The 20,061-nt window shown below is 34.3% G+C and overlaps 1 protein-coding gene across 1 annotated transcript; it reads right to left on the reverse strand.

The window, feature by feature from the left end:
* Positions 1 to 9,124: 9,124 nt before the first annotated feature.
* On the reverse strand, positions 9,125 to 11,049 carry LOC132732162 (uncharacterized). The gene is made up of 2 exons (XM_060718530.1): positions 10,893 to 11,049; positions 9,125 to 9,985 (listed from the first exon to the last, which is right to left on the reverse strand). Exons 1-2 carry the CDS (start codon positions 10,897 to 10,899, stop codon positions 9,576 to 9,578), a joined length of 417 nt encoding a protein of 138 aa, XP_060574513.1. The 5' UTR covers positions 10,900 to 11,049; the 3' UTR covers positions 9,125 to 9,575.
* Between the last annotated feature and the right edge of the window lie 9,012 nt (positions 11,050 to 20,061).

A 20,061-nucleotide genomic window follows, 5' to 3' on the forward strand; every position in this document is an offset into this window, starting at 1 on the left:
CTGTGAGTAGTGATCCAGTTAATACTGTGTGTAACACCCAAGTAATTTCTTTAATGATGTGGCGACATGGGCGAGTGGTTAACTAGTAATCTAATGATTGCTATCCGCATGGGTTCAAATCCCGTCAAGGGCATCTCGTTTCCATGAGCAAGAAACTTTTACATCCATTGATCAGTACTGGGTGGTTCCATATATAGCTTCCTACACAATCGTACTATAATAAATTCTGTATAAACCAAGTTATTACTTTGTGTAGCGGCCTGTTATAACTATGTGTAGCGGCCAAGTTATTACTTTGTGTAGCGGCCTAGAAGTTATTACTATGAATAGTGCTCAAGTTATTTACTATGAGTAGCGGCCCAGCTATCACTATGTAAGAATTTCAAATTTTATGTTTGTAGGCTTTTGGATCTCAGTGAAGCTCCTTTAAACGTAATTATAAGCTCGACTGTAAACAAATCGTTCATCTTATTTGAACCAGCACCAAGTCCCGGAATAAACTGGTACTGGTGTCATATGAGGGAACATGATCGTGACATCTCAAATAGGACTCAAACCTATGATATCTGTGATGAAAGACATACATCATTACTACTAGGCCAACGCTCCGCCATTTAAATACAAATATTTTTTCTTTAAATGGTCTGTATTTTTTTATTAATATTTATTCATTTTTTTGTTGTTTGGTTTTACGTCGCACCAACACTGCAACTGTCGCACCAACACTGTCAATGTGATCTGGCAACTGTCGCACCAACACTGTCAATGTGTTTTGACAACTGTCGCACCAACACTGTCAATGTGTTTTTGACAACTTTTTCACCAACACTTTCAATGTGATCTGACAACTGTCGCACCAACACTGTCAATGTGATCTGGCAACTGTCGCACCAACACTGTCAATGTGTTTTGACAACTGTCGCACCAACACTGTCAATGTGATTTGACAACTGTCGCACCAACACTGTCAATGTGATCTGACAACTGTCACACCAACACTGTCAATGTGATCTGACAACTGTAACACCAACACTGTCAATGTGATCTGACAACTGTCGCACCAACACTGTCAATGTGTTTTGACAACTGTCGCACCAACACTGTCAATGTGTTTTGACAACTGTCGCACCAACACTGTCTATGTGATCTGACAACTGTAACACAACACTGTCAATGTGATCTGGCAACTGTCGCACCAACACTGTCAATGTGATCTGAAAACTGTCGCAACAACACTGTCAATGTGTTTTGACAACTGTCGCACCAACACTGTCAATGTGTTTTGACAACTGTCGCACCAACACTGTCAATGTGTTTTGACAACTGTCGCACCAACACTGTCTATGTGATCTGACAACTGTCGCACCAACACTGTCAATGTGATCTGGCAACTGTCGCACCAACACTGTCAATGTGTTTTGACAACTGTCGCACCAACACTGTCAATGTGATCTGGCAACTGTCGCACCAACACTGTCAATGTTTTTGACAACTGTCGCACCAACACTGTCAATGTGTTTTGACAACTGTTGCACCAACACTGTCAATGTGATCTGACAACTGTCGCACCAACACTGTCAATGTGTTTTGACAACTGTTGCACCAACACTGTCAATGTGATCTGGCAACTGTCGCACCAACACTGTCAATGTGTTTTGACAAACTGTCGCACCAACACTGTCAATGTGATCTGGCAACTGTCGCACCAACACTGTCAATGTGTTTTGACAACTGTCGCACCAACACTGTCAATGTGTTTTGACAACTGTTGCACCAACACTGTCAATGTGATCTGACAACTGTCGCACCAACACTGTCAATGTGTTTTGACAACTGTCGCACCAACATTGTCAATGTGATCTGACAACTGTCGCACCAACACTGTCAATGTGATCTGACAACTGTTTAGCTTTACTGGTGGAGGAAGACCTTAAGTGCACCAACATGCATTATTTCAGGCACGAACAAGCACCTGGCTACGTGTTTAACAAGATAATCGAATAATCCTAATTTCATTTTCATTGCTTTATAACAATCCAGACCTTGGAAGCATTAATCACAACAAAATTACATGAAAATTGCAGACTCGGTTTGATTGAGTCTACACATAAGGGATAATGAATAAGTGCAACATCCCTCACGCCCCCTATCACCAATGGAGCGGTACTCAATTCTCAACACCTATGAGTGCTGGCATCAATGATCCCGAAGGACCAGAAAAAACATAACAACACTGAATATAACCAAAAAAATATGAAAAAATATAACAACACATGAAACTTACATTGATCATTAAGGCTAAAACGATAATTGTATACAAAAGAAACAACAATACCAGTAATACATCTAAAGTAGCTTGGTTTAAAAAAGAAAAGATCAGTGAGATTTTACCTTGAAATGTTCTCATTCATCCCATCTTATTTTAACAATCCATTTTACAGGTATTTTATGAAAATTAACTGTATTATAATCATATCTAGAATTGGAATAACTTAGTGGAACACAATAATGAGAATTACATTTCCCTGGTAAATTTAACATACTTGGGCTTATCAGTACGGTGGCATAGAGGTGACATTTGCAGTTTTATTTTATCTCGTGGCCACGACTTATTATCTTGAGGCCTCAAGATATTATCTCGTTGCCACGACTTATTATCTCGTGGCCGCGACTTATTATCTTGTGGCCTCAATATATTATCTCGTGACCACGAGTTATTATCTTGTGGCCACGACTTATTATCTCGTGGCCACGACTTATTATCTTGTAGCCTCAAGATATTATCTCGTGGCCACGAGTTATTATCTTGTGGCCACGACTTATTATCTCGTGGCCACGACTTATTATCTCGTGGCCACGAGTTATTATCTTGTGGCCTCACGACTTATTTTAGCCAATGAAAATGGTCGTTTCATCTTGAACAAAATTTAATATCACACTGGCAATAGCAGTCACAGGAGGGGCGTGTCAATCACCACCATATATTCACTTAAGTTCACGCATTTTTACAGAGACGTGCTGAATTTCAGTAAGGGCTAATCAGCTTGTATATCATTATAAACTGTATCGACCACATTAACACGTCCACTGAGTAGAGTCTTGTCATCACTAATTGGCCCTCTGTATTCTTATCTTAAGGTCCTAACGTTTAAGAATCAAGTTTCTGTAGATGCAGTTTTTCATAAAATACACTCACTTTTATAAGTGGTCATCACCGGTAGGAAGTTAGCAGTAGCATTGAGTAGTAGCAGTAACAAAATTATAAAACATGCAGTAGCATAGAAGTAGCAGTAGCAAAATTATAAAACGTGAAATTGGCAGTAGCAATAGCACAGCAGTAGCAGTAGCAATCAAAGAGGAGATCTTAAAAGAATTGATATATGTCTTTGAAACTTGTATATGTCAGTTTTTATAATAAAAAAAAGAAAAAGATTCAGATAACCCGTCAAAGTTAGTCATTTATCATTGTGACATTGTAGTATATCTTCAATAATAACTATGTAGATACAAGTCTTTAATGGGATTCGAATCCACAGGGAAAAGGGGCAAGTTATTTCAATGAACGACCTTAAAAGTATACATCAACCGCATATATTTCTTAATTAAATCTCAATTAAATTAGATATACCGTGCTCATCCTTGAAAATTAAAATCACATCATTTTTTTTTTAAATCTATGATATTCTAACTTAATGCGTCTAACTTGAATAAAGAAATCAATAAACTATGTACAGGAAGCTGCGTTCCCTATAACAGGTCAAGTAAACTTTACTTAAAAAAACTGACACCATATATATTCATGGTGAACACCTATATACACTGTGTAGAATTTTAAACATAACATATCTACTATCTGTGAAGTCATATTATTTTTTGTTTACATGTACAAAGGGACTATGTAACAATTATCAATATTTTATAATATTAAATTTAAGCAAAGTATATCTTTAAAAAAGAATGAAAGAAACACCTGACCATACAAAAAAAGAAGAATAATAATTATAAAACGTTCCCTTTCTTCACCGCCGCAGCGTTTGACCCGCCGCTCTTGTGAAAGCTGTGGCCAGTGTGATATAAGGTCTTATTGTTATTAACTTTTGTTCAAGATGAAACGACCATTTTCATTGGCTGAAATAAGTCGTGGCCACAAGATAATAACTCGTGGCCACGAGATAATAAGTCGTGGCCTCAATATAATAAGTCGTGGTCACGAGATGATAAGTCGTGGCCACAAGATAATAACTCGTGGCCACGAGATAATATCTTGAGGCCACAAGATAATATCTTGAGGCCACAAGATAATAACTCGTGGCCACGAGATAATAAGTCGTGACTACAAGATAATAACTCGTGGCCATGAGATAATATATTGAGGCCACAAGATAATAAGTCGTGGCCACGAGATAATAAGTCGTGGCCACAAGATAATAACTCGTGGCCACGAGATAATATCTTGAGGCCACAAGATAATAAGTCGTGGCCACGAGATAATATCTTGAGGCCTCAAGATAATAAGTCGTGGCCACGAGATAAAATAAAACTGCAAATGTCACCTCTATGCCACCGTAGGTCAGACATTATGTGTTTACATTCATGCCCTGTAAGCCTCTCTCTGGTGATGGAATGTTAAGTATGTAATGTTGAGAAAGGCCTATATAGATTATATATTCTACTCTGTGCTAGTAGACAGCTCCTGCTTTATCTTTTTTGTAATGGAGGGATACCGGTCTCAACCTCCAGGTTTCGGGCAGAGTCAACCCAACTACAGACTTTTCATAGAGTGGACTGTATAAATTTGTGCACGTAATTTTATATTGGTTGATTTGTGCCACATGAAAACCGACAAAGTACAATTGCCAAAGTACAATTGCAAAAAGTAACCGGGCGCCAGATGAAAACATGAAAAATTCACAAAGTAGTTGTTTGTTGTATTTACATATCCCCTGATGCAAAATATGACATGGCACAAATCAGCCTCCATAAATATTCTTATCAGATTTTTATTTGTAAAAAGAATAAGATATTGTACATGCATTAGTAGTATGTTCCCTTTTAAATTGACCGGATATAAATAATGCCACAATAACTGTCTTAGCCATTTTTAGCTCACCTGTCACAAAGTGACAGGATGAGCTTTTGTGATCGCTTTTCGTCCGCTTAGATATTTGACATGAAACATCTTCTGGTGAGTATCTATCAAGTTTGTTCAAATAAAGGCCCTGGGGTCAAAATTGGACCCGCCCCATGGGGTCATTGATTTTCCCTATATGTATTTATTAAAAAATCTTCTTTTAAAGAACGCAAAGAGCTAGAGCTAAGATATTTTGCATGAAATATTTTCTATTGGGTGTCTGCCAAGTTTGTTCAAATAAGAGTCCTGATGTCAAAATTGACCTTGGGGGTCATTAATTTTCCTTATATGTGTAGCAAAAACTTAAAAAATCTTCTTTTAAAAAACTCAAATAGCTAAAGTTTAGATATTAAGCATGAAACGTCTTCTAGTGAGTGTCTACTAAGTTTGTTCAAATAAAAGCCCCGAGGTCAAAATAAGCCTTGCCCCAGGGGGTCATTGTTTTTCCCTATTGTGTGTGATAAAAACTTAAAAAATCTTCTTTTAAAAACCCAACGTGCTAGAGCTTAGATATTTAGCATGAAACATCTTCTAATGGGTGTCTACAAAGGTTCAAATAAAAGAGCCCAGGGTAAAAAAATTGACCCCGGCCGGGGGGAGCTCATTGTTTTTCCCTATATGTGTGTAGTAATCTTCTTTTAAAAACTCAAAGAGCTAGAGCTTAGATATTTAGCATGGAACATCTTCTAATGGGAGTCTACCAAGTTTGTTCAAATAAAAGCCACGGGGTTTAAATTAGCCCCGCCTCGGGGGTCATATACAGGTGAGCGACTTCAGGGCCATCATGGCACTCTTGTTTAGTAAAAATAATTATGCAATATATCAAGTGTTATTTTAATTAAGATTATGAGTACAGATTATGTATGTAAGTTTTTTCTTTTTCTTATTTATATTTATTAAGAATTAATCTGCTTGTTAATTAAAATATCTAAAAGTATCTGTCACAGTTTAGAACTGTTCACAATTTAGGGGAGAAAATGTGTAAGCGGCCAGATAGCTCAATCGCTACAGCCGCGTTACATGATGTTGTGGGTCACAGGTTCGTGTTCTGGTCTAGCTGCACGATTTTCTCATCCTGTGACTGCATATAACCCAGAGTTTAATTCCGTATGCTCTGTAAACATCAGATACTTTTAGATTTCCAAAAAGCATTTGATACAGTTGATCACACTATTCTGCACATGAAACTTCAATCATTTGCCGTATGTAATGACATTCTCATATTGTTCAAAGACATCAGCTGGTGGATGTGGTTGTTACTCATTATACTACTGCTCCATTCACCTATTTTATGTCCTGTTTTATGTCTTATATATGTCAATGACATGTCTGCAACCATAAGCAATCACCTTTTACTGATGACTCATGTATTCTTGTATCTGGTACAATTTATCTGAGGACATTCTGTCTATGGCATGAGTCTTATTTATAATTGGTTAATAGGTATAAATTGTCTTTGCATCTTGGAAAGGCAAAATCTATTCTTTTGGGTTCAAGTTTCAACTTAAACAGGGTCATAGCCTCCATGTCACATGTATTAATGGTACTGATATAAAGTACACATCTTCTGTTAAGTATTGAGGTGCAATTCTTGATCAAATATATTTTGGCATCACCTTTGATGCTTTGCATCAATGCTTTTCTTGTATATGCTTGTGCTTCCCGCAGTCACAGAAATTCGTCCCTTTTAAATGGGGAGGAACTGTTACACGAAGGATGGAGTTCTTATGATAACTTGTCATGGAGTTCTTGTGATAACTGTCCCGGGGTTCTTTGGAAAACTTTTGTATAAACTACAAAAACACTCGCCAAAAATGGTAATTTTCATCTGGAAAAAGTGAGTTTTATGTGCTAATTTAAACTTTAATGATTAAGTTTGCCTTACATCTTGTATTATATATGTCAAAAACTAATTCATAGTCCATTTTTCATCGCTTCCTGCTTAAAATCTGGTAGTTTTGAGTAAAATTTCAAAATTATTTGCCATTTCGCAAGTATTGGCCGGTTTATTTCTAGTCTTCATCCTTGCCATACATAATTACCTAATTATAATGCAAATTGCAAACATAAAGCCCCGGCTAACAAATTTATAACCGTTTTTTCAAATGTCCCGGTGATAACTCAAAAGTCGGTTTTTCTGCGCTCTTAAATCACAGCACGTTTTAGTGATTTTAATTATTCATTAATACCTATGTTACTATATATAGTTACAAAATCTAGGGTATTTCAGGGCATGGCAAGATCTAGGTCATTATATGCAATTTTGGCCACCTTGTTACTCGGCATTATTTTTCCATAATGGGCGAGTGAATGAGCGCACGTGCAGGATGACGTAATCAACTCTCAGTGACTTTCAAGATGGCTGCTTACATTGAATGAACTGTATACAGCGCTGTAGTCACTTGCACACAAAATATTTTAAAGTTTAAATGGCATTATTAATCACAATCAACAAAGCTTAACATTAAAGATTTATATACACGAAAGACATTACATGACCCTCAGAAATTCTAAAAATGATTTCAGATTGACGGTAGGAATGAGAGCGGATCGGTGGCATTCAGACCTAGACATCATTCTCAGAAACCGTTCAAGATTGAAGGCACAAAACTTCATAAATAACTGGCACTTGATCTAAATGTAATTTTCACAAAAATGTTAAGAGAAGGATACTGTATTTATCGATAAAAACAACAATATACATGTAACAACATTTTCTCTGGCCAATATGCACATCTTTGGGCCATTATCGCATAATGACGAGCATCAACCAAGTATTTATCCCTGAATAATGTTGTAAATCATTATGAAATGTAGTACGCGAAATGAGGATAATTGTCGCGCTGTCGTCTTGTCGCCCTGTCTCTAGCGAAGCACACCATAACGGCGCGTTGTCGTGCGGCGCGATGTCGCCCTGTCGCTTTGTTTATAAGCCAATCCTTCGATTTAAACCGAGCGACAATGTGACATCGCAACAACACGCCACACGACAACGCGCCGTTTGGCGCACACCGTTAGCGACAGGACGACAAGACGAAAGTCCGACAACTCGCCGTTTTGGCGCTTTGTCCCATTGTCGCTAGTGCCAACACGACGCACAAAAACGTTCCAAATCAGCCACCATAATTATCCGATGATTGACTGAAAGGGACGAGACGTCGAGAGACATTGCGATTGAAGTTTAAAGTGTCAGCAACGGTTACTTCCCCTGATCATTAGGGAGAAGGCTTGAAATGTGATGACACCTGTGAGTGACTCTGTTTCTTCCAAGTTTCTTTCTTTCGTAGTATCGATTTTAATATTATATCGTATTATCGATTCTAACATAATGATAATAAATAGCACCAAAGTAGCAATATATGGAAAAAGATGCCCTCATATGAATGTCAAATGTGTAAATGGCGATGAAAAATACACAGTTTTGAGAATACAGTACGGCTATAACGAAGGAATGACCTTATAGCAGTAGTTTAAAGCGGGACATAATAATATATGAGCCGCGCTATGACAAAACCAACATAGTGCGTTTGCGACCAGCATGGACCCAGACCAGCCTGCGCATCCGCGCAGTCTGATCAGGTTCCATGCTGTTCGCTTACCAACCCTATTAAAAGTAGAGAAACTGATAGCGAACAGCATGGATCCTGATCGAATGCACGGATGCGCAGGCTGGTCTGGATCAATGCTGGTCGCAAACGCACTATGTCACGACTCGCATGTCGGTTTCTTCCATATTGAGAGTAGTCTTAATTTTTCATAATACTTTGCTGGATGATTTTAAGTATTTTTATTTTCGAATTAATTTGAAATCTAGAATAAAGTTATTCAGCCTATTTGGCATTTTCTGCCACTTGACTATACATACAGTACATGTATCTGTATAATTTGATGTACGTGTTTTCAAGATTTTTTTCCTTCAACGACTTAGCCAGGCCCCTGTGATGAATTTTATTTCGGTAATATTTATTTAAAAATAACATTAAAACTAAAGCATACAGTTTTAAGAGTTTTTATTCAATAGACAGATAGAAATAAATACTGGAAATAATTAAATAGTCATAAAGAATACACATTTTTCTCATTATCTTTGGTATCAAAAACAAGTAATCACTAAAGTATTCATAAAGTAAGTATGTTGTTTTCAAAAGATTTGCAGTTAAACACCAGTTTCTTCTCCTTTTTCAATCAATGATTAAGATTATGATCACACGAGTATACAGCGATGGTAAAAGTTTGAAACCATTATGTCACCAATTGTCTAAAAATGTTCAACTTCACTATCCTAACAGCAAGCATATAGAAAACTTACAATATTGTATAGAAACAGATGTATTTATAGAAAGGAAAGTTTACATGTCATAGCAAAGCGCTTTAAAAGTCAGAGAGATAATATTCATTTTTCCTTCGATTCCCGAAATTTCAACATGTTGTCTTGCAATGTGATCTAATCATTTTTCATAAGAAAGCCTGAAAAGTTTGTATAACCAAATCCAATAATCGGTCCGGTGTCATGGTGATCAATAACGACTCTTGCTAAATCCGTGTCCTTCATATAGACGATTGCTTGATTGCTTGCTTGTGAGATAACAAGGGATGCCGTGGCTGATGGTATGTCTGTAACGGCAGTGGCGACCTTTCTTGTACTTATTTCTAAACGAACTGCAGCTGCTTCACTTGTATTCTTTGTACCAACTGTAAAGGTGAAGCAATAATATCCGCTAAGTCTTGGCTTGAACGTACCATGTCTCTCGTCATACAATTTCCCTGGGTCAATAACTGAATTGAATAAAATTGGTTGGCCAGTTTTGAGATAAGTCACATCTTTATCTAAGCTGGCGTAGAAGAATTCAGCGGCTGTAAGAAACAACAACAATTCATAATCTAACAATATATTTATAGGTTATACTGTCCTTATAGTTTAGAGCATTTTATGTTTCATCATCACGATATCTTGTAAAACCTACTTGTTCCAATCCTTGCATCAACCTTTGTATAACGTACAATCCTTTAATATGAATAGTTCAATATTACTAGAGGAATTCATGTTTGAAATTGAAAACAGAATGACAAAATAACACGAGATGTTTTTCAATGTAATACTTTTTATAACGACTGATAGAAAACAGAAATGACAATAAAGTATATGTTATGAATATATTTCGATACGATATATATACATTTAACTTATGGCTGAGACATTATATTTTAGAACTCATTAAAATGTTTCCAGGAATATATATGAAAGAATAAGTTACTGTATTCGTTCATATATATATATCAAAAAAAAATAAATAAACTGGCTTATGCATTTAGCTTATGGCAAAATTAAACATTTCTCATACATACATGTTGTTACATTTATTGTACATAAGATTTTAGTTTTTATCTCAGTTTGATAGAAATGTGACTACTTTTAAAATGTTATTCCTTTTATGTATAGAATGTTCATTTTTACCTATTACAATTATCCCTGGACTACTCTATTAATGTTTATAGAAAAAAAATATTCCAGTTATAATTAAAATTGATAATAATCGTTTTGCTTTTGAGAACCATTTTGAAGGCATCATTTTAGCACATATCAGCAAAGTCTTTCACAAAAATTTTCACAAAAAAGACTCGTCTGCGTGAGACAAAATGACAATGCATTCCAAGAAAGTTTCCAAGTAATTACCAATGGTCAATAACAAGTATTTTTAACTTACAAGTTTGTATCAAATCAAATTAAAATATCATTAAAGTAATAAATTAAGTTACTTACGATTCATTGTTAATACAAGACACGCTTTCACGTCTTTGCAGGTTAATGGCGGTGGTGTTTGTAGCTTTCACTCTGGATCACGGCAAAAAGCGTCTTTGTCTTCCCTTTTATATCCTATCCTCAACTATTATCTACGCAACGCCTTACCTTTCTGACCAATGATTTTCGTTTGAGATGCGGTACGTAGTTGACTTTTGTCAGAATGCAATGTAGACAAAAACGCCTTTTTGTATTTGTGATGGAAATGCGTTAAGGTAAGTGTTTCCTGTTATTTACATGGATATAATAAAGTAAATTTCATACATTTCACCAATATCACTCTTTTATCGCTCATGCACTTTTATGTTAGATATCATTTCCACTTGTATACATTAATTTAACTTTTGCCTGCTGAACAAAATGGTGATTGTTCTTTACATTATATTGAATTGCCTTTATATGTACTTTGCAAAACTTCTTGTTCGTTTTATATATGTTTACCAATATTTTATATGGAACTAAACAGATTTTTTTTTTACAAATTAGACAATTGTCACGTTATCACTTTTTAACAAACAGCATACTTTAAAAGTTAAAAAAAGGATATTGACTTTAAATCAGCCACTTGGGATTTTAAACGTTAAAATGCCAGCCAAATTTATGAAAATGCAATGACTTTTCCTCATGGATCTGATCAGGAAACGAATAAATTGCATTAGAAAATTGTTCTTTTCTGCTAAATAGCAACAGTAAGTTCCCGGAGTTTCAAAATTTGGCTAAAATGATCATTTGTAAATACAACATTTATAACTTTTTCTCTTTTTGATGTTTAGGGAATGAGTTGTCATACATAAAGTTACAATTAATGGATACGCATTTATTATTTGCAATGATTTGTATTATTTCAAATACTTCTTGGATTACTTTACCAATTTATTTGTGCATAAAATTGTTGTTCTAGCATGTCCGATTAAAGGCATAATTTTAAAGGAAATAAGTTCACACCTACAGTGTTTTGACCACGTGACGGTTTCAGCCAATTAAAAAACATAAACATACAGTCGGGTAGAGAAAAAGTCTGCATAGAGTAAATCGATTATCTTCATGTAGCAAACAAACTTTGAATTGCAAGTATTAAATATCGCCGTTTTGAACGGATATATATATATATATATATATATATATATATATATATATATATATATATATATATATATATATATATATATATATATATATATATATATATATATAATGATCAAGATTTGAACAGTTATACATGTGCATCTCCTTCCTTCAGCCAATCAAAAGGAATAATTTAATATCACATGACAACAAAATGGACGTCAAAAACGAGGGATGCATAAATGGACTCGTCCAGTCAATGTTGGCCGGATTACTTATTCGTACAACTGAAAAATACCATTATCGATGAACGAACTCAGTACCAGTATTCGGGCTCTTGTTGGATAAATAATAGGAAATTGCAATAATGTTTGCTGCTTTTCATATGAAAGTAGTATACGGTGTATAGAACGTAAATTCCATTATTCACAGACATCAATTTTAATCTGTTGTGAATTACGCAAGAAGCTAATTCGTTTTGCTGATTGATGCACTAATTAAATAGCGCATGCAGTCTAACTAATTGTACAACGCGTAAAGTTATTGTGATATTTTTCTTATGGGCAATATCTCCTACATACTGATTCAGAACAAAAAAAATCTCAGAATCTAACTGAGCACGTCAAAATAGTTTGACGAGAATGGAATGGCAGAGTTAATCAAGTACTTTATGGGCCTTCTCATGCATACAATTACATAAAATAAATATCAGTACATTAAATGTAAATGTACATAAACAAAACAATAATAAGATAACATAAGCTAATTCTGATTTGATAACACAAAATAAAAAAGGAATGTGACCAACACATACAATAAAGGTATCAGGCAAGTTATGAAATATTATTTCTATTTGGCAGAACGGCGATTCCAATCATTTTTGGAAATGCTAATAATTATATTTTCGACAGAAGAAACTGTCCGAGGAGGGCCAAGCATTTTCGTATCTAAAATGGTTGCCGTTTACAGTATCACGTGATTATCCCAAGCACCACTGCGACTTAGCGCAGGTATTATAAATATAGTCTGCATAGGAAATACAATTTATTCTCGACGTATTGTTGCAGTCATGTTGGGCGTTGCCGTCCACAAACTTGTATGTTGATCATAACTTTTTAAGTTCTTGATGTATTGTCTAGATACTTGGCCACAACAACTCTTGGAACAAGACCTTTCAGTAGACCAAACTAACCTTGACCTTCATCCATAAATGATCTTGACCTTATAGGTCAAATGTCCTTTACTTAATTTTTGCTACTTGTGTCTATAACTTTGTTATTTTTGAATGGATATTCTTCGAACTTGTATATAATAACATAATAATCTTTTTCGATAGTCCTTCGAGTTTAGCAGAAGATATTGACCTTAAATCATAAATGACCTTGAATTTGAAGGTTAAATGATTTAAAAATTTCCATTTTTTTACTGTAACTGGCTATAACTTTTTTATTATTCAATGGAGTGTCTTCGTATAATAACAGAATATTCTTTAGGATAAGACATTCGTGAATTTTTAACTCAAATTTTCCCTGGCTATTTTATGACCTTGACCTTGACTGTTAAATTATTGTATTTCCATTGAGTTTTGCTATAATTGACTGTAACTTGATTATTTATAAATAGATTAACTTCATATTTTGACAAAACAACATTTTGGACAAGACCTTGACATTGAGCTTAAATGACATTGACTGCCAAGGTCATATTATTAAATTTTGGTAAAATCGTCATAATTTTGTTATTTATGTACAGATATGAAATAAATTTTGACAAAATCAAACTTCCAACCAAACAGATTCATTGATGACCTTGACCTTAAATTGACCTCGACGTTTTTTGTAACTGAATTTATGAAAATGGATTAACTTCATATTAAGATACATCTTTTAGGTCAGGACCTTCACGTATATCAAAGACTCATGTATGACCTTGACTTTGAATGTCATATTATTTTATTTTCACTGATTATCGCTATAATTGGCTGTAACTTTGGTATTAATCAATGGATATTTTTCATACTTGGACAAAAAACCTTTTGAACAAGACATTCTCATAGGTTGAACTGACCTTGATTTCTTAATGACTTTGACAGCCAAGGTCAAAGTATTGAATTTTGGTAAAGTTGTCATGATTTTGTTATTCATATACGGACATTATTCATATGCGGACAAAACAAAACTTGTGTTCAAACAGACATGTTGTATAATTTAGATATGGCTTTGACCTTGACCATTTATTTATTGAATTTGATTATATTTTCTTAACATTGTCATCCATTCATTGAAAGGATTCATACTTGGACAAACCAACAAGTGTGTCTAGTTCTATTTCTGTGGGTTTGCACGATTTTCATATGGTCTGTTCAGTGGAAAATATGCAATTTTGTAATTTTGTTTTAAAGCCTTGCATACTTGTTTCTTTTTTATATTTTGATTTTCTTGAAGTCATTTTTCTCATCTGTAGGTATGCAACTTTAATATAAGGATACATTTATTACATTACAAGAAAATGTTGATGTGATGACATGTTTGTTCATTTTACATTACACCTTTCATGCAGCAAGCATAAAAATTCTTCAAAGAAGTTAGTATGCAATCGTACCTATATTACATATACCAACGTATATATATATATTTGTTAAATTGTAACATGCACCGAGCTGATTCCTTAATAATCTTCCTCTGGCGTCTTTGCCTGTTAAAAAACAAATTATGTTTATTTCTGGATAACCAAATTAAATCAAATATATAGATTCGTTTTCTTCGAGATTTCCTTGTCTTTTATTTGAAATGCAATTAATATCTTACTTGTTTATTTAAAAACTTCTGAAATTAAACTCGTATGTATTACTTTTTAATACTTAATTGTCCTTAAACTCATTTTCACCCTGAGACTTACTTCAAAACCATATTTCTGCAAATAAATGATTATTTATATACCGATCTTTAATCTCAGGCCTATCGCTATGTACTGTGCAACTAAGAATGTGCGCCCCGTAATAATTAGCGACATTTTGCTTTTCGCCTCCGCCATTCTCGATTTTTCGCTTCGCGGTGTCGCGGGTGAAAACACGAATGGCATAAATCAGCCACCATACATACCACTTAAAAAAGACACAAAATGATTTAAGTTATCTTGACGGGATTACGAACCCCAGACCTCCCACCTTCGTACGGCATTACGAATAAAACGTTAGATCCAAGTTAAATAATTCTAAATTTAGAAGGTTCTTTTTCCTTAATTAATAATAAATACACATTCTAGATGGGCTCAAAATGGTGTTAATGATAACAGTGAATTTAGACAATATGATGCGAATTCTTTTTTATAAACAGGATACAGTCGTATAGAATTTATATCTATTGACTTTGTGACGCTACTAAAGTCTGGTGTATGATAATTATTATAGAAATAGGTTGCTGCAATAACGTTATTAAGTATTTCTTATTATGTTTGATTGTATTTTAATATTGTTTAAATGGTACGTGGGAAGGTAAATTGCTTATGCTCTATCTTTTATTATGATCATGGCCGCCTGTTATGCCCTCTCAAACATTCCACTTAGCACTTTTACGTATATGCACTCAAAAAGGAATCTTTAAGTGTGAGAGTAGGTTGATAACGCGAATATGTTTTTGACAGATGGGCAATACATTAATTAAAATTGCGTCATCCTCTTACTTTATAAACAGGATCTTCTCTATCTATAGAGTACAAATATCTAAATACACTTATTATGCTGAAGATAAATTTTCCGTTTAATTACACTTCAGTATATCGCTTTAACATCTGTTAACAATGTGAAATAATGCAACGTTGCAATATTCGGTTTGGTATCATTAACGTCAATTTGTTCTCAAGGTCATTTTTTTTCGATGACCTTTTTTGAGTTTGTTTTTCTGAAATAAATATACATTATGTATATCAGTCCTTTATGTTGTAATTGAGGTTAAGTGAAATTATATATGCTTATAAAACAATTTTCAAACATCGAAGAATATGTAAAATATGTACTGCAAATATATGATGTAATCATTAAAATATATACATTCATTTCTTGGTCAAAAATTTTACTTTGACTTTATAGAAAATATTTTTATCTCTCTTTATTTAGAATCTACATGAAATGTTAAATTCCGTAATATCTTCATAAATAATGCTTTTTGTAACTTACAAAATTGATCAATCTTAATTTGAGCATCGTATTTATGATATAAAATTATTAAAAAAAATTGTGTTACAGGATCTTTATTATTTATTGTTACTATACAAATGCACATGTATTTTAGATTGTGTTGATATCGGTTTAAAGATTCATTATGCAAGGAAAGAGAAAAACTACAAACAATACAAATTATAATAAATACAAATTGTAATAAGCAATAGAAATTTAGCTTTCCGACTTTTGTAGCACAAGTTCTGTTTGTTTTCTTAGGTTTTAAGTCACACTGGTACTGTAAAATTCATACCATGACTTTCCAGCTTAACTGATGACAGCTAGATCGCCTGACAATAGTTATAACAATATTCTTTTTCATTTCTTTTAATCTGATCTTTTTAATCTTTTTATCATATCCGAAGTTAAAAAAAATATTCAGAGTAAAAAACACGAATAACGAAATAAACGTTTAATAGAATTTGGTTATTGCCTCTATGTATTGCCTTTTATTAACACGAACAGCCTTTAATGATAATTCTAACACTATCGGAAATTTTTCTATATAAACAAAGAAGGCCTGAAGCGTGCATTATTCTGCAACAATGCACTCGCCGTTCTTATTATCTCCCTGTGTATTTTCACACTGAGGGCGCCATTTTGTTTGAAAAATCTGATAAATAGAAACAATTTTTTGTCGAATTTTGTTGTGAAAACTATCTAGAATGAAAGAAAATGGTCTAACTAAGAAAATAAATCCGAACACCAATATCTTTCATTCAGAAGGTAACGCTGTACAGACGTTTAAATGGTTGTTTACGTGACGTCACAATGTAGCGCCAAACAGCACGTGCAAAACAATCAAAATCAAGTACGCTATTTTAACGTCGCAGACGAGTTAAGTTTTACATTTATTTCACTTTTAATAATTTGTATTTCGCTTGGAAAATTATAGACTGAAATAAAATAAACAAACAAAGTTTTATCAACGTTTTCAAAATTCGTTATTCTCAAAATGTTTCTACACACGGTAGATTTAACGACATTTTTTTTCAACCCACTGGAATGGCCTTTAAAGAACGTTTCTATTGGAAACTCTGAGGCGAAAACAAATTTAACCGCCAAACATAAAGTCCAACTTTATAATAATAATTATAACACTATCGGAAATTTTTCTATATAAACAAAGAAGGCCCGAAGCGTGCATTATTCTGCAACAATGCACTCGCCGTTCTTATTATCTCCCTGTGTATTTTCACATTGAGGGCGCCATTTTGTTTGAAAAATCTGACATATAAAAACAATTTTTTGTCGAATTTTGTTGTGAAAACTATCTAGAATGATAGAAAATGGTCTAACTAAGAAAATAAATCCGAACACCAATATCTTTAATTCAGTCGTTAACGCTGTACAGACGTTTAAAGTGTTGTTTACGTGACGTCACAATGTAGCGCCAAACAGCACGTGCAAAACAATCAAAATCAAATGCGCTATTTTAACGTCGCAGACGAGTTAAGTTTTACATTTACTTCACTTTTAATAATTTGTATTTCGCTTGGAAAATTATAGACTGAAATAAAATAAACAAACAAAGTTTTATCAACGTTTTCAAAATTCGTTATTCTCAAAATGTTTCTACACACGGTAGATTTAACGACAGTTTTTATCAACCCACTGGAACGGCCTTTAAAGAACGTTTCTATTGGAAACTCTGAGGCGAAAAAAATTTAACCACCAAACATTAAGTTTAACTTTATAATAATCATTCTATTTTTACTTTACGTGTGAGAATGGAAATAGATATTAATTCTTCGTGCATTATTGTATAATAATGCACGTTTTTCGTTCAAATGCTTTGTAATTAATCACTCAGGCCTATCGGCCTTCGTGATTATATTACTACGCATTTGAACTCAAACCGTGCATTATTCTACAACAATGCACTCAGAATTGATATCTATTTCCTAATTATATTTTTTCTTGACGTGTTAGAATGGAAATAGATATTAATTCTTCGTGCATTATTGTATAATAATGCACGTTTTTCGTTCAAATGCTTTGTAATTAATCACTCAGGCCTATCGGCCTTCGTGATTATATTACTACGCATTTGAACTCAAACCGTGCATTATTCTACAACAATGCACTCAGAATTGATATCTATTTCCTAAGTTTAAAAAAATAACGTAAGATTTGATGACAGAAACGTACCCGGAATATGGTGAATTAGCTTAGCACTACATATTATGCAATATTCGTGATTAGCGTCTGACGTTCTGCAAAGACGATTTTATACGCAAATAGTGTTAAAGGTTTGAAAAATACTTATAAAACCAGGGTTGAGGTTAATTGCGAAAGTCTTCGCAAACCATATTGTTTTATATAAAGGCCAATTAGAAATTCTTTAAACTGAAACTCCCCGCACTTATTCCATGGTTAAATGTTTGCTGACGATGCGGTTAACTTAGTCTATTATATAACCAGAACACGGTACAATTTTTCGGCTCTTTCCGTCAGACAACACACTCGTAAAATTTTGGCTTTTCCATAGGACACGAATACACACCTAAAAGGCAGTGTTCGTTCGCGAAAAAGCAATAAATGACATTTTCCTAGGAGTTATAATATTTTTCTTTGTTATTCTATCATTTTTTTTTTCAATTGACCCGAGTAACATTGATAGAAACAATAAATAATTACATTTTGTACTAGATTTTGAAATTTTACAACTATAGCATCTTAACATAAACAAACAAAATTGCGGAATCATGTGACTGAAGTAGTTTCAATACAAATGTATGTCTTTTTATCATGGCTAAGGCATACATACACACAGACAGACATAAGCATAATATCCGAGGAGATCAGTTTGCGTCGAACACAACAATGTGAATACATGTACACAATCTCTAACATTAGGATCTGACGGATCACCTTCTCGTGACCTTTGAAACAGCCAATCATCGGTGAACTGATATTTTTTTGCGAAACTGGTATGCTACTTAATTGCTCCGCGGAGCTATTTGTGTTTACTATTTTTTTTGTACATGGGCCCGGATTTGATCAATTAATCCCTTCGATTTACAGCTAAAAATAAATCCGCATTAAGAACTCCTTTCGATTTCTATATTGGTTTTCCACTTCGGTGATTCGCAGCAATGAGAACCGGAAAGCAGTACATGAATATTCGAAAGCTATAAATAGCTATAAGTGTTCTGATTTTTGACACTTCCGTGGCCGAGTGGTTAAAGTCGTTGACTTGAGATCACAGGTCCCTCACCACTGTAGGTTCGATCCTCACTCGGGTCGAAATCTTTCAGGTGAGGAAGCCATCCAGCTGGCTTACGGAAGGTCGGTGGTTCTACCCAGGTGCCCACTCGTGACTGAAATAATGCCCGGAGGGGCACCTGGGGTCTTCCTCCACCAATAAAGCTGGAAAAAAAAATCGACGAAAAATCTCGGCGGGACGATCTAGGATGACCCGAATTGAGTGTACGGTCGCCCATATGGGCTTTCCGGCGGCGACCTTAAATAAACGCATCAAAAAAAAAAAAAAGCATACCAATTTGTGCTTCAAAGGGTATACAGCGAAAGCTGCATTTTGTGGCCTTACGAGCGGATGCACCCTCATTAAGCATAGGCTATAGATAGATAGCATCAATGATAACAACAGAAACTTTGATCTGCAGTTTGAACATGAAGTGTAATGTTTTTTATGAATGGTTTTAAAGCAATTCAACAAAAAAGTATATTGATCTCCCAATAAATCAATTAACAATAGTTTTTTTATATATCACCACTGTCAAATAGCTTTTATAACTTTGTCTCGCACGAACATGATGTGAATTTCCTCATACCTGCCTAAAATTCAGGTTACAGTCTTCTATTATATTGATACATACTGTATCA

Source organism: Ruditapes philippinarum, unplaced genomic scaffold (assembly GCF_026571515.1).
Source record: "Ruditapes philippinarum isolate M1 unplaced genomic scaffold, ASM2657151v2 ctg325_1_1_1_1, whole genome shotgun sequence".
NCBI classification, from domain to species: domain Eukaryota; kingdom Metazoa; phylum Mollusca; class Bivalvia; order Venerida; family Veneridae; genus Ruditapes; species Ruditapes philippinarum.